Source organism: Protomyctophum bolini (genome assembly GCF_963924005.1).
Source record: "Protomyctophum bolini genome assembly, chromosome: 13".
Lineage (NCBI taxonomy): Eukaryota > Metazoa > Chordata > Actinopteri > Myctophiformes > Myctophidae > Protomyctophum > Protomyctophum bolini.
The window spans coordinates 33778825-33795368 of NC_137874.1; the positions used below are offsets into that span (position 1 = coordinate 33778825).

The window sequence follows — 16544 nt, forward strand, 5'->3', positions numbered from 1 at the left end:
GGGGGGGGGGATTTTGTGGCTCCCTCCCTACTCTTACACTGGGAAATGTAGTCCCTGGTGTCAGGTAGGACACCTGCTGGTTGACAGGTAGTACTGCCTGAAACTCATAAGAGCAATGTCTCCCCTGGACAAAAGGGTAGGACATAAAACTTTAGGTCCCTGCACACTGCTGCGTTTGCAGTTTGCAGTTTTTTTCCTGAAAAACGGGTCCAGTCTGCAAGGACCTTTACAGTACGGACGGCAGCTTTAACCCAAAAATAAAATTTTAACAGTGCGAGGTGGTGAGAAAAGCCTAGGCACTGAGCCGTTCCACTGTAGAATGACTAATGATCATTATGTTTACATGAGTGTTTTTCATGGTGTTTGTTATTTATATGGTGCACTGTTAAATACAACATGGATGATGGGAGAGAAGGGGTGATATGAAATGGGTTAAGCGGTGGTGGCTAATGAGTTTATGCTTTGGCGGGGGGGGGGAAGCATCGCTCAACAAAATACAGTATGTATTTTCAACCGAACACAATCATGATTTATGCTTAAATGACAAGGTTGCATGTGTGACAAGTTTGTGTGAAACTATGGAAAACCCCAACTCTGGATTCTGGAGCAGTTGCCTGTTTCGTCACTGTCTGTCGGAAAACCTTTTATGTTTGCAAATTGTATAGTTGTGGGCCTGTTAAACTCTTTGAGAGCGGAATTGTGATTAATCTCTAGGCCTATTATATCGTCTCTGTCGGGTGGAAAACTGATTCAAATAAAAAAACGGCAAAAGTAGCAGATCTACAAGCTCAAAATGTGTCGTTTCGTGCAGCGTTTCAAGCTTGCAAATCTGATACTTTTATGTGATGCCGTGTGGTATGATCAAGTAGGGCATTCATTTACCAAGAAACACAATTTTTAAATAGTGCCATCTTCGCTTTCAATCAACTTTTCATGATCTGCATGAACGAAGCATCTTAAATTTAGTTTTGCAGCAGTGGATTAGAGACAGGAAGGCATGCAGGGATGGATGGATGGATGGATGCATGCGGAGATAGGAGGGGTGGGGAGAGCAAGGAGCGTGGTGAACGACGGCACGCCAGGTGGTTGTGCGAGGGGAGGTGAGGGAGGGGTTGGGGGGGTGGCGTCTGGTACACACCTGCAAGGACCGCACCAGTCCGTTTGTTGGTTGAGACCGAAGCGAGCCCGGCATTTCTTAGGTGAGCCCGGGTCTGAGCACAATGCACAGCATGCACAATGGAGGAGAGGAGGAAACAGAGAGAGAGAGAGAGAGAGAGAGAGAGAGAGAGATGAGTAGAAAGATGATGAAAATGTTAAGAAAGAAAGAAAGATAGATAGATAGATAAGGACGATTGATCAGGAGAGAGAGACAGACAGAGAAAGATGGCAGACATAAGAATGAAAGGGAGAGACCAGAGGCTTGTCAGAGCAGAAGCATCGTCACAGCGGTCCAATTAGCAGCCACCAAACGGGGCCGTTGAGCTCGATTTCTACTACATCGCACGACAGCATCGCTTTCCGACAAGAACCGCTCTACAAACTAATGCATACAAGCAATGCAACATTTTGTTAGCTTAAAGGTCTGTCCTTGGCAGCACGCGACACCGTCGTGCGGCGGAGTAGGAGTCAGGCATTAGTCGCAGAGGACATAGCGGTAAAAACATCAACCTTCATGACAACCATAGAACGACAGCCACACAGAGAAGACAGAGCCGCTTTAAAACACCCACTTATCCAGGAAACAGGCTGGCGTAGACAGAGTGAGACACACAGAGAGAGAGAGAGAGAGAGAGAGAGAGAGAGGACAGCCATGCTTTCACTCGGTTAGTACACGCTTTAAGAAGGGTTTCACTTCTCTGGGAAACACCGCAAAATCTAAACTCAATACCAAAACCTTAAAACTGGTGATGACTCATAAGTACAGTACAACACCTTTTGGTGAGGTGGGAGAAATGGCTGTGAACCCCACCACAACAAGAGCTTGGAATCTGGGATTCAAAGCTATGTTGTTGTTGTTGTTGTTGTTTTGTCTCTGTACTGAAACTAGTAAGCTAGTAGTAATTACTTTTAGATACGTTTCAAAGAGTTCAGTGGGTGAAATGTTACCTGTGTTGGAGTCCTGTTGCTTCTCTCTTTTTCTTCTTTTCTTCTTACCCTGAAGAAACACACACACACACAGTCCACCTCAGACAGTTGACTCAGCTATGACATGAACACTGACACAACCAGGCTTCATTTCATATGATAGTCGCTTGCCTTTTCGGCGAGCAACTCTGCCGTGCCATGGGTGGAGTATACACGTCAAAATACACATTCTAGCTGAGGCCTGTGATGACGAGTCCAGCTGTTCAATTGCTAAGCTGACCAGGTATTGAACTTTGTGTTTTGTGTCTGATTGGTTGTGTGAACACCTGCATATACTATGGGATGGTTCAGGGTGAGACCTACTGGCAGCCTTAATGCAATTAGACGGAGAACACGTCAGTTTGACATGAAAGAAACACAACAGTGTTTTGCGTCTGTTTGTGAGTAGAGCCTCCTTTTAGGGTGACATTGTGAAGGGTGACTGACTGCGGAGGTAAACATTAGCGTCGGAGCCGCTGAAGTGGAGCCTCACATTTGACTGAGAAGAAGGATGTGGGTTCAGCTATCTTAACGCCTACACTACAATGTCTATTTTCCTGCTAGCTGGCGGTATTGTCTGTGTGGTTACGAGTTATCTTCTCTTGCAACGGCAGCTCTCACAAGCATTGTGTCTGCAGACGTAGGTGTGTGCGTGTATGTGCGTGCGTGCGCGTGTGTGCGTGTGTGAGCGTATGAGTGAGTGTGTGTCTAACACTTGTAGGAGAAACCCTCCACAGTTGCGTGGGCGATCATGTGTTACTTCCGTTGCCCATTTTGCTAGCGGGTCACATGACTATTTTGTTTTTTCTGCCTTCTGTTCATGATTCAGGTTTGCAGAACATTATTTTAAACATCAGATCATTTAGATATTTATCGGATACCGATGTAGCCATTATAACGTCCCACGTTGAATCTGGCTCTAGTGTTCGAAAAAGTGAAATATATATATATTTCAGTCTAGTTAACTGCAGTAACTAAAAGTAATAATGGTACTATTTAATAACTGGTATCATTGGCCAAGTCATTCAAAAGTAAGCTGCATTTAGGATGGGAGCTTGTGAAGCTCATCATGAACCTCCTTTTTGTTATGAGATGTTATGTTATGGGGGAAGGCCTCCATCCATATATCATATATCATATACCATCGTATGTACCCATGTAAATGAAACAACATCAACATCCGTAGTTCACATTGTCTTTTTGGTCTATGTTGTACAGAAAACGAACCATAGAGCAAGCTACAGTAGCTATATATACAGTAACAGCATTCCATGCACGATTTTTCATAGCTGCAACCTCTACACTCCACACAATGCACAGTTCAGCCCAGCCAGATATATGGCCACCCAGTCACAAGAGAGGGGGAAAGACAGTCTAGCCTTACTAACTGCTTCCCACACCCAAGGTATCTGGTTTAAAATGCAAAGCAAAAGCACCTTCTGTTGCTACCAATGCACCATTCAGTCCCTGTTGGCTCAGACTAAGCATGTCCTTTGTCAGCGTGCTGCATTCGTGTACAACTAGAGAAATGTAAAGCATTTCTGAACAGAGCCCAGATCTCAGAGAGCAATCACCATGTACTGTTAGTGTGTAAGGAAAGGAGAAACCCTGTTCAAAGAGGAGGAAAGCGAAGCCATGCCATATCTTGCTGATCGTTAATGAAGCCATAAGTCTATGAGTGTCTTCCAGACGTCACCGTTTAACACCCAAGGGCTTCTTTCCCCTCACCTCCTGCACAAGCCATTAAGAAGTAAAGGACCACTTCACCACTTTTCAACCTATCCTCATATAATAGGTCCTCACTAATAATCATGATAAAATGGCACGATTTTTTTCCTACTCAGTCTGTGTCTCATAGGACGGCTGTGGGCAGTTTAGAACCCGTCTTCCAGTGACTTTTTTTTTTTAAACAAGATTGTTTCACAAAAATATTTCGATTTTCATTATCGATTTTTCGCATTGCAACTTTTCAGGACTAGAAAGCCTGCAGTTTTTATTAGCTCGTATTCCCCATCGATGATGTCACTGGAAGACGGTTTCTAAACTACCCACAGCCCTCCTATGAGACACAGACTGAGTAGGAAAAAAATCGGGCCATTTTTTCATGATTTATTAGTGAGGACCTATTATATGAAGATAGGTTGAAAAGTGGTGAAGTGGTCCTTTAGGAAGAATGCATGTTTAACTGATAGGGTCAGATTTACTGCTACAGTGCTACTAAAAAAAAAAACCCCATTGGCAACCACTCTTGTCTGTGCGTAATGGTTTACAAAAATAACTGACGTGTTTGCTTTACAGGTCAAATGTACCACCCCTAGGCGCATGCAGCTATGTAAAGGGGCCTCTGTAGCCGACCTTTGACCCCGTCAACCCCCCCGTCACCCCCCCCCCTCGTGCAAAAGTATGGAGGCATAAAGCAGCCGTAAAGACGAGTCCCTACCCAATCAGCTTTACCGTTTCCCCCTGCGACCCCGTTACGGCCCACCGTCTGTAAGAGTGCAACAGCAAACTGACACGTCAGAGGCACACACACACACACACATACATACATACGCACACACAAGTCACAGACAGCAGTTTACAACAGCTAGGGGGGGGCTATACTCTCGAGTCACCGAGACGCAAGGATGCAGCCAAGAGCATAGGAGTCACTTCCTGTTTTTTTTTTTTTTAAACAGCCGGTTGGATGATGAAAATGAAGCTCGCGTGGTCGCGGCTGCACGTTGCAGTGTGGGCGGTGCTTATTGGGAAGCACCGGCGCCACGCTACATCGTTGCCGCTGCGACACGAGCTCCGTGTTTCCGTCCACCAAACCAGCCGTTTAAAAAAAAACCTCCTGATCGTGACTCCTGCTCTTCGCCGCATCTTGCAATCTTTGTGACGCATGACGCGACTGTCTGGATGCAGGTCAACTAAAGCTTCATCCTCGTTCAAAACCAACCCTAAAGGAGCGTCTAATTGCAACAGGACGTCCTAGATAATTCTTCTATAGCTTTGCCGGCATCTATTTCCATTTCTTTCCTCTTCTTCTGGCTCTTATAAGTGCATTTAAATCCTGCCCTGCCAAGTGCCAAGCTATCTTTACATCCTCCCCTCCTCCCCCCGCTTAGAGAGGACCACAATGGAAACAAGCCTTTGGGCTTTATTGTGCATTTTTATCCTCGGACATTTCTCTCTTGTGTGTACACAGGTCTGCATGAATGCAATCGTGCATGCAACTTTAGTTACTGTCACATAAAAGTCCCAAGCGGGATCCGGCCCTCAGCCTACGGGGTGCCTGCTAAGTTGGCACGCTATGAATGGACAGTGAAAACAGTGTGACGTGTTTTTTACTGCAGCGGTTACCAAAAATGTTCAACCCGTCAACCCAAAACAGAAATTAAGACATTTATTGCCCCGGGTCCCCAAAGTAGTGAAAATAGAAGATCTACAAGCTCACAACACGTCGCTTCGCGCCGTGTTGTGTGCTTGTAGATCGGCTATTTTCACTACTTATTTAAAAATAATGATTTGTCAAGAATTTCCGAAAAAAATAATTACGTTTTTTTTAATATTTTTAATTAATTTTTTATTTTATTTTTTGGGGGGAATGTAAGAAAACAAAAAATAACAATAAGGGGACCCATAGTAATGTGCATGTCCCCGGCCCACAAACGGGTCCCGAGTCCCAGCGTTTTGACTGTGTAGTAGTAGTAGTAGTTATGGTGTAGCTTACGTAGTTGTCCCGGGCCGACCAGCTGGGGTAAAGCTGCATGTGGAGCTGTCTCTCCTTCCTGGCCAGCTCGTAGTACTTGGCCTGCTCCTCCCGGGTCAGCGCGTGCCACTGCGGAAACACACACACGCACACACATTTTAACCACTTTAGACCTGAGGACGATTCTACAAATGTCTTCTAAATCATGACAGTTATGCATGTGTAAGTCTATGCACAATATGTGTGTGAATGTACAGTAGTGTGTAATTATGTGTACATACTGAACATATATACAGTAAACATACTCCATATTGTACCCAGTAGCCTACAGTAGTATTGTGTGTGTGTGTGTGTGTGTGTGTGTGTGTGTGTGTGTGTGTGTGTGTGTGTGTGTGTGTGTGTGTGTGTGTGTGTGTGTGTGTGTGTGTGTGTGTGTGTGTGTGTGTGTGTGTGTGTGTGTGTGTGTGTGTGTGTGTGTGTGTGTGTGTGTGTGTGTGTGTGTCCTTACCCTGCGGCCCAGGATCTGGTTGATGGCGGCGCTCTCCTTCAGCGTGCACTCGGCGATGACCTTTGCCCTCATCTCCTTCATGTACAGCATGAAGGCGTTGAGCGGCTTCTTAATCACAGGCTTCTTGGGCTCCTTCTCTCGCTTGACCTCGACCTGGGGCTTACTGAGAGAGAGAGAGAGAGAGAGAGAGAGAGGGGGGGGGGGGGGGGGGGGAGAGAGAGGGGAGCGCAGTGAAGGAGAGAGGAGATGGAAGAATATATATGTATTTGTTTGAAACCTAGCATCCCTATTCTGGGGACGGACAGACATTTGTTTCTGACCTGAGATCAGATTCTAAAAATGTCTTCTATATCCTGACAGTTTTCTGAAAAAGCTATGTTTCCATGTCAGTCGTTCTTTGATTTTTCAAAAATAGCAGACCTACAAGCTCGTAGCGCGCCACTCGGTGGCGCGCTATGAGCTTGTAGATCTGCTATTTTTCAATAGCTAAATCATAGCATAATGCACCAAAAAGGGGTTCCCGGTTAAAATAGCAGGTCTAATTATGCAACACGTTGTAGATCAGCTATGTCTGGCAAAGATATTGGAATGCGGTCGAATAAGTATAGAGATTAAATGGTTAAAAGGCCCTATTATTCAAACTTTTCGACGCGTAAAATAATTTGAATAAAGCAAAAATAAATCAGAGAAAATAAATGACACTCGTGTGAAGTGAGCGGTGCCTCCTATGTTTATACTCTGTTGGTTTAAAGTGCTCTCTAAAACAAACATTACAAGTCCATAGACTTACATGTACATGTTCCTGTCATACTGGTCCTGGTGGTGGTGGTGGTGGTGGTCGTGTTTGCCTGAAGGGGGTACTATGGCGGGGTGGGGGATCCCTGTGGGGTGCATGCCCCCCGTGGGGTGCATGCCTGACGGGCCCAGCATCAGAGAGTGAGAGAACCTGGAAGGAGAGAGAGAGAGGAGAGAGAGAGAGAGAGAGAGAGAGAGGAGAGAGAGAGAGAGAGGAGAGAGAGAGAGAGAATACTTCATCACAAAGGAACTTGTTATCTTTCTTTAGCTGCATGGACAAAAACAAAGCGCTGAAGCATGTCTCTGGCCTTTAGCCTACATTACGCACTGAGCCTGTAAGCATGGCTGCCCTGCTTGTGTGGGGGGTAGGGGGGGGGAGGGGGCTTCATGACACACCCACACAATCTCTATGTAGAACAAGCATGCCAAGACTATAGCCTCAGAAGCTTTAATAAATATGTACTTCTGTACTTTTATACCAGCTGGCAATGACTATCCATAATGATTAACTAATGACTTGCTCCACGAGTCATTAGTCAAGTGGACCTGGGCTATTACATTTCAGATGTGAAACGTCGGATTGGAACCGTTCATATTTTCGTGAAAAGGGGAAGGGGGGGCGAATTCATTTTCTGCATTTCTTGCATTAGAAACGAGAAACGTCCCGTTACAAATATTGGCATTGGAACAAAAGGGTACATTAAATGTTTTCAGCAGGAAAAGCCTTGTGCTCCTGTGTCCTACCAGAGCATGAATCTACCTCATCATAGTGTTATGTGTCAACCTCTGTATGTTATTATGACCCTTCTGTTCAACGCACTCTGTCCACCACTAGAGGGCGCCCTTACCATACTGACTGAAGTGAACGAGCTTTTATCTGAGTGAGGGCTTGGCAGTTGGCAGCACTGTAACTCTGTGTCTTTGATGAGGTCTGTTCGGTCGTGTGATGGATGTCTGTTATCTGAGCGCACTGGGATGAATAAGAAGCCATCAACCAAGTTGGACCAGTGTTTTGAGGGGGGGGGGGGGGGGTGGGAAGCCACTCACGGCGGTAATGAGAATAGCATTCTGATTAGTCTAAGAAGGAGTTGACCATTTTTCTCGGCGACGTCCCGCTTAGTGAAATCAACTCCATGTTGCAGTCGGTCCTGCCTCTCTCTCTCTCTCTCTCTCTCTCTCTCTCTCTCTCTCTCTGCGTCCGACTCTGACAGGGGGTGCGATAGATGTTTGATGACTTTTAAACTAGATCCATATCCCCGCCTGTTAGGATTTCATAGCTGATGGTCGGGGGGGTCTGTCACCACGACGGGTTATCCAGTTTCACAAACAGTGGAGCCCGGGTGCCACAACAGAGAGCCTGACTGATTGAGGAGAAGGAGGCGTAGCGGCAGCAGCGCCTGGCGGCCCGGCCCACTTGCAGCCGTTTGTCAGCCTCTGTCTCCTTCTCTCTGCCACCAAGCAGCCTCTGTCTCCTTCCTCTGTCTCCTTCTCTCTGCCACCAAGCAGCCTCTGTCTCCTTCTCTCTGCCTCTGTCTCCTTCTCTCTGCCACCAAGCAGCCTCTGTCTCCTTCTCTCTGCCACCAAGCAGCCTCTGTCTCCTTCTCTCTGCCTCTGTCTCCTTCTCTCTGCCTCTGTCTCCTTCTCTCTGCCACCAAGCACGCACGCAGATCAGCTCCAAGAGAGAGCTCTTACCGCCGTGTGAGTCTAGGTGTGCGTATTAACATTTTAGATTTAGGTTATTCAAATATAGCAGATCTACAAGCTCACAGCGCTGCAAGGTTCTACATCTGCCATTTTTTTACTTAAAAATAAATACATCTGTGTTTCAAAAATGTTGAATCATTTAGATTTATTTTTTTAATGCAAATCTTCTCTTCTGGGGGGTCCCTGCATGTGACACAGTATTTTCAGATGGGAGGTCTGCGATCAAATACATATCCTTTTGAGGGTCCTTGCCACGAAAACATTTAAGAACTACTGATTTGAAAGCATTTGTAGAATTGGCCTCAAGACGGTCTTAATGGGTTAATTGTATCTCCATATTTAAACTGTTAATGCACTACTTGGTTGTACAAGTGTGTCACGCAAGCTTGTAGAAGTTTGGAGAATATCTTTTAGGTTAAAGTGTGTCTGTGGGTTTTATAAATAGCGAGCCAATGACAGGCATTAACAAGAGCATTGTGAATAGAATAAAGAACTATATTGGATTTGGATCCATTGGAACGCTGGTTCTTTTTTCAATTTCTTGAAAAAGAATGTCTTTGCATTATCTCCACCATAGGGTCTCCTAAAGCTACAACAGATGTAATGACAACTTGCAGTGTAGCTCACAAACACAAAGGACATATCAATGCATACAAAAGCTCAGCAGGCGCACGCACAGTGCACACACACGCACACGCACACACACGCACGCACACTCAATACTGCTGCTCCTGTATGAGAGGACGTTGTCTGTAATATGCATGGCATGGCCTGGCACCACAAGGAGCGGCATAGGAGCTGTGGAGTGGCCATGTGAAGGACCCCCGAATACTTTTTGGTCCGTTTTGGACAGAGGGCCGAGAATGTGAACACAAGCAAGAACACGGTCTTGGTTATGTGTGTGTGTGTGTGTGTGTGTGTGTGTGTGTGTGTGGGGGGGGGGGGGCACTGTATGGCGAAGGCTTTTGCAGGCTTTTGCAGCTCAGCTCTCGGCTTGTTTTGTGGCGCGCACTCTTTACTTTGAAGTCTGGTTTACAACACACGGAATGTATATGTAATAAGTAATGCATGAACATGAGCAAAGCAGCAGCGCTAAGAGTTGAATTAGTATGAATGCATCTTTTGCATAATTGTGTGTGTTGTAAACTGACATTCCAAGTGAAGCATATTATTTTATCCCAGCTTGGCTCTGCATGGTTTTAAGCCTGGCTTGCTTGGGCCCGGGTGGGCCCGGGCGGGCGGGCGGGCGGGCGGGGCTGCTGCAGGGTGGACAACAGTACCTGGGGTAAGAGGAGGTGCTGGGAGGAGGAAGGTTGGAGTTGTAAGGTGGCCTGAACCCACAGGAGGAGGACAGGGCAGGGTAGACGGGCTGACTCTGCCTGCCACAGCACAGCAGAAAGAGGGGGAAGACGGCCCATGTACGTCAATAACAACTCACCACAGTTACAAAAACAAGATGGGGGACGGGGACGGCCGTCTAAAATCTGCGTGGCTTCCCCAGTGAATTATACTGATGTCATATTGATGGTCGTGGCGCGAATATGGAGTAATGTGTATCGCCCTTTCGGCACCACCATGTTAAATAGAATATGGAGTAATGTGTATCGCCCCTTCGGCACCACCATGTTAAATAGAATATGGAGTAATGTGTATCGCCACTATGTCAAATAGAATAGAAAACATAGGTTTTTTTTGTTCAATTAAATTGGAAGATGACTATGACACATGGCTCCACAATGTATACACAATGCAGTTCATGTTCTGTGATTGTTTTAGTTTTAGTTTTAAGCCCTGTGAGTCTGTAATATAAACCGGATGCTGTCTCTGACGAAAAAGAAAACATAGTGGCGTCCGGGTGGTGCAGACAGAGGTCAAACATCTGCCCACCACTACAGAGGTCAAACATCTGCCCACCACTACAGAGGTCAAACATCTGCCCACCACTACAGAGGTCAAACATCTGCCCACCACTACAGAGGTCAAACATCTGCCCACACCACTACAGACTCCAGTCTGTGTTGCCTCTGGCTTAACCGGACGGACGCGCCAACATTCATGTCCTCCGGTTGGCGTGGCACCTGTTCAGCAGACCAGGGGAGATGGTGTGAACCTACGTTCTGGTTCCACTCCTCCTGTTCAGCAGACCGGGGGAGATGGTGTGAACCTACGTTCTGGTTCCACTCCTCCTGTTCAGCAGACCAGGGGAGATGGTATGAACCTACGTTCTGGTTCCACTCCTCCAGGTGGTGGTTTTCTAGACCCTTCTCAGGCCAACAGTAGGCGGGCGGTCGGCAGCAATGGGGACCACAGGGACCACTTTCTGAATTGAGTGATACAACACTCGGGACAATATCGCTTATTTATTTGTAATGTTCATAGTGTGCCTCAGATTCTAAACTCTGATATATACACACACACACACACACACACACACACACACACACACACACACACACACACACACACACACACACACACACTATACTGCCAGTATCAGGGCCTGCTGGGGCCAAATTCATGTGGGGGAACAGGTAACGCATGAATGCAGCCACGCAAACGCAAACACACACACACACACACACACACACACACACACACACACACACACACACACACAGAGAGAGCTTAGTTGGGGGTAGGGTGTGTAAACAGGAGCCTTTGATATGTAGAATACATCTTTCCACCTCCTCGTAGCCAATCCACCCAAGTCCCTTCAGCTCTCTCTCTCTGACTCACATCCTCATGTCTCCCTTACATCTCCACTAATACACAACCTGGGCTGGGAGGAATCAGCGGGCCACTTCCCATACAGAGCCATTGATATGTTAATCTCCCTGACTGACCGATGGCCCTGCCCTGTTGGGTCGACACTGACACATACCCGCAGAATACTAGGGTGACCCATTTTTGTGTGACTAGTTTTCTGATTTTTCAAAAATAGATAAAGCATAACATAATGCTAACACCAAAAGGGGTTCCCGCCCAGAATGGGTTAAATACGATTTCATAATAAATAGCGAGATTAGCCGATCTAGCGGCTCACGTTTGTCAACTCACGTTTGACAACATTGTATTAATTAATTTTCACCCGGTGTTTTCGGGATGGGGGACAATCAGCAATTAGACGTTTGCCCAATATCCAAACTAGGTCATCCGCCAGTAAAAAAAATTAAATATAGGTTGCCAGATAGCTCGCTGCATCATTTTGTGACATGGCCCGAGGGACTTTTGAATTTGAAAGCTAAATGAAATAATTGTAAAAGAAAAAAGTTGATAATACAAAGACAAAAAATCAAAGTTAGGGAGAGTGTTTTGATGGTGAAGTTGATTCTCAGCAGATAGTCTAGTATTGTAGAAGAGTGTTTGACTGGTGAAGTTGGTTCTCAGCAGATAGTCTAGTATTGTAGAAGAGTGTTTGACTGGTGAAGTTGGTTCTCAGCAGATATTCTAGTATTGTAGAAGAGTGTTTGACTGGTGAAGTTGATTCTCAGCAGATAGTCTAGTATTGTAGAAGAGTGTTTTGATGGTGAAGTTGGTTCTCAGCAGATAGTCTAGTATTGTAGAATAGTGTTTGACTGGTGAAGTTGGTTCTCAGCAGATAGTCTAGTATTGTAGAAGAGTGTTTTGATGGTGAAGTTGGTTCTCAGCAGATATTCTAGTATTGTAGAAGAGTGTTTTGATGGTGAAGTTGGTTCTCAGCAGATAGTCTAGTATTGTAGAAGAGTGTTTGACTGGTGAAGTTGGTATCTCAGCAGATAGTTTAGTATTGTAGAAGAGTGTTTTGATGGTGAAGTTGATTCTCAGCAGATATTCTAGTATTGTAGAAGAGTGTTTGACTGGTGAAGTTGGTTCTCAGCAGATAGTTTAGTATTGTAGAAGAGGCACACTGGTAAAGAAAGCTTGTTTCTCATCATTTTGACCTCGACTGGAGTGACTACTTTCTAATGCAGCGGTTCTTAAAGGGGGGACCCTTACAGGTCCGTGACCGTAACTCTGAGAGTTAATGGAATGGAATAGCTCTAGAAATGTGCCTGTCGTTTCTCGGCGGCTGACCTGAGGTGGACGTGACCACACGGGGTTAAATCACGTCCAGTCGGCAGCACGGCGTTAGGTGGAAGGCGTTAACGGAGGACATGGTAAGCCGGGGAAGCCGACAGCCAGCATGTGTGACGACTCCCGAGACAAAAGAGCCCATTGTTCCCCCGTTGATGCACAACAGAAACGGACTCCACAGCAACACAATGGCGCTTGTTGGAACTTCTTTTCGCTTCAGTAAATGTCCATTCTTTCATACTGAATAATGTGAAAGAAAATAAATCCGTGAAAAACAGTTGCATTTGATATCACAGGAATGTTGGTGTTGGTTAGACACTGCTGTGCGTAACCCGGGCCATGGTGACCGCAGTGGTCTTCAGAATGAAAACCACCCCCAGCCTCCTGGGGTTTGAGGAACACAATGCTTGCGCGCCCAGCGACTTGTTTTAAAGCCTCATTTATATACTCGTCCTTTATATCTCCATCGCACGGCACTGTCGCTCGTCGGAGACGGCGGATTTTCAAGCCGTGCTCAAACTCTACTCCATTATACTTAACACGCTCATGCTTCTGACTATACAGTAAACCCAATCAACTGGGGGGGGGAGTTATCTTATTGTTACATTGTCTACAAAAGCGACAAACATGGGGGGGGGGGGGGGGGGTTGGTTGGTTATCTTATTGTTACATTGTCTACAAAAGCGACAAACATGTGGCTTGACATTTTCGCTGCTCATTGTCCGTCCGTCCTCCAAGTGAGAGAGACACGCGACAAGAGGAGCCCAGATGAGCATGTAATCTGGGCTAAAAGACAAGAGATTATAGCAGTGTATGAACACTGAACAAAATAAATAAATAAATCCATTGTAAGAAAAAAGACAAGTGTCTGGAAGTGACGCGGCCATGAGACAAGAGAATAAGAAAGAACGGAGACTTCCTGAAGCGTATTGAAACGGGGACGCAGAGTGAGAACACGTCTTTGCAGATACAATCGCATGTACATAATCACAACAGGCACGCGAGCAGCCACTTCCAACATGCCTCCACTCATACTGGACCAACGCGTAAGCCTTTAACGGCGACTGGAACAGGATTTGGTCAGCGTGCTTTGGCCAGCCCGAGATAGATTTGTAAATAAATGGATTAGAATAGCAGCCGATACATGGCGTCGGCGGAGCGGGGTTTGTTTAACGTTTGAAATCACAGAGCCTGACATTACAAGGCCCCGCAAGCAACTCTCAAACAAACTGAAGATACAGAACGATAGGATTTTAATAAAAGCGACAACGGTAAACTGCTGTAGAAGGCTCAGTTCCAGATTATGCAGTTATTGTTGCTCCAATCCCACAAGGAAATTGGAGGAAAATGTAATCCTAAATACGATGGCCACCGCTCTTTTTGTCTTGATAAGGGGAGTCTCATCCTCTAGCTGGTTTTCAAAGCTTTCAAACGCCGAAGGGCAAGTTAAAGACATTCACTGCCAGCTATTAATTCTCATTTAATCGCCAGCATTTCTTAGTGAAACCCTTATTTTTAAGGTTCCACCGGGACCCGGAAACCGGATGTAGAGTTACGATGTGTGTTGTGAGTGACAGACGCTATAGTCTTTTATTTCACCGGAGAAGACTTGTGGTGTTGTCGCGACTCGCTATCGTTAGTTCTTTGGTTGTGGGCCGTTGAATAAAGCTTGTTTTGACCAGGGACGCAACCTGGGAAAGGAATCCGAGAGAAAGGCATTTGAAAACATGACGGTGATCTACGTCAATATCAGTGAATGTGATAAAATCTCAAAGCACAGCTGGTCTCTGTCGGAATGGAAACATCATATTATGCCCAAAACTGTTACTTTTTCTGGATTCAAATTCAAAAGTAATAGCAAAAGTAGCAGAACTACAAGCTCAAAAGCTCGAGCATGTGGATCTGCTGCTTTTGTGCGACGCTGTAGTGTGATCGTGTAGGACATACATTTGCGAAAAAGCCCCACAAAGTTAGAATATAGAGATAAGAGGCTTCTGCCCAGCAACATCCATGTCCATGCTAACTAGCCTCTGTAACAGGGAGTTATGACTCTGATCACACTGTTATGTATATCTTTTATTTCCTAATGCCAGATAAAAAAAAGTTCTGATCAACCAGTTATGTTGCAATGTGATGCGAGCCTGAATATCTGCTTTTGGAAAAGTTTTAAAATAAAAAACAACTAGAAAATGTAAAAGAAAAATGTATAATGACAAAAAGAAAATGGGGACGTCAGGTCCGGATAGATATAGTGCATAAAGTATTTATATAATTATCAAATTAAAGAGTAGTACTGTATAATAATGCAATAATAAAAAAAAGTGTGGCTGTAACAAAGTCCCAAGACCCACCGTTACGGTTTGAGAACAACGGTGCTAGTTATCGGTATTTGCTACAGTGAACGCGATTTGTACATTATGTGGAATGAATGATTGTTTTTTTCTCCCCCTTCTCACATTGGACTGGCTGGCTGTACACATTCCTCCGACTTTGACCGGAGGCCATGCGCACAAATCGCCAACAATAACAAAATAACAAAAACCTCAAAGACTTGTGGGACGAGGCGGTTGCCATGTCAACAAGGACCTTGGGTTAGCTCGCGTTGACCCCCTGTTGACGCATGTGAGACAGTGACTAATGGATCTCACTCCGACTCAAGACAGTGTGTGCGTGTGTGCGGGCGGGCGTGCGTGCGTGTGCGTCACAGGTGTTCCTGTACGACAGTGGTTCACAACACTTTGTGTTGTCCGGGGACCCCCAGGGGTCCTTGAGGGAGTTCCAGGGGGTCCACAGCTAAATGATAGTTAGGAACCAAAATGGACCCTTTTGGGTCTGTAACTCTGAGAGTGTATGGAACCGAATGTACCCTAATGATTTTACAATATAAATTGGGGGTCCCAGAGACAGAAATGCCATTGAATGGGAGTCCGTAGCCTGTTGCATATCAAACTGGGGGTCCTTGAGGATCACTGCTAGAGCTGTACGGGGGGTCCCTGGGGGTCCGCGGGCTGATGAGTGTCATTTTGTGGGTCCTTGACATGAAAAGGTTTGGGAACCACTGACTGGACTAATGGATCTCACTCCGACTCAAAGGTTTGGGAACCACTGACTGGACTAATGGATCTCACTCCGACTCAAGACGTCGCGCGCACGTGTGTTTTTTGCGCACGCGTGTTTTTTTTGCGCGTGCGTGCGTCACAGGTATTCCTGCAGGACTATAAATTGTGTACAGTTAACAGCCACGGGGTCAGGAGGTCAGGTGTGTGTGGGGTTCAGAGGTCAGAAGTAGGCCACAGGTCAAGCATGTTATAGCAGAGGGGCTAACGGTGGGGTTAAAAGGGTCAGGGAATACATTTAAGTCATTTATGGCTCATAATGAGTGCACAAACGAGTGTGTGTGTGTGTGTGTGTGTGTGTTACCCACCAGCCCATGGAGGGTGTGATTTGGCCTACACCACCTGGGGGAAGGGAGTAGAATCCCGAGAGGTCCTGGGACTGCCTGTGAACGCCTGTAGGACACACACACACACACACACACACACACACACACACACACACACACACACACACACACACATGTGTGTTAGAATAGACAAAATCCACTGTCTTTTACACAGAGAAATTATTATTATTATACAAAGCATAAAAATTAATACAAATGTAATA

General features: G+C 45.8%; 1 protein-coding gene across 3 annotated transcripts in view; it reads right to left on the reverse strand.

Moving 5' to 3' along the window:
- tcf7 (transcription factor 7) overlaps window positions 1-16544 on the reverse strand; it is a 72280-nt gene that overhangs the window by 5306 nt on the left and 50430 nt on the right. For 2 of the 3 annotated variants that reach the window (XM_080779987.1, XM_080779988.1), the window contains exons 5-11: window positions 16303-16387; window positions 10106-10204; window positions 7117-7272; window positions 6327-6489; window positions 5840-5947; window positions 4565-4612; window positions 2107-2155 (exon numbers count right to left, since the gene is read on the reverse strand). In XM_080779987.1, the coding sequence (XP_080636113.1) occupies window positions 2107-2155; window positions 4565-4612; window positions 5840-5947; window positions 6327-6489; window positions 7117-7272; window positions 10106-10204; window positions 16303-16387 (708 nt within the window). Of the gene's footprint in view, window positions 1-1138; window positions 1212-2106; window positions 2156-4564; window positions 4613-5839; window positions 5948-6326; window positions 6490-7116; window positions 7273-10105; window positions 10205-16302; window positions 16388-16544 lie in introns of all 3 variants that reach the window. The other variant, XM_080779989.1, reaches the window with a different exon arrangement.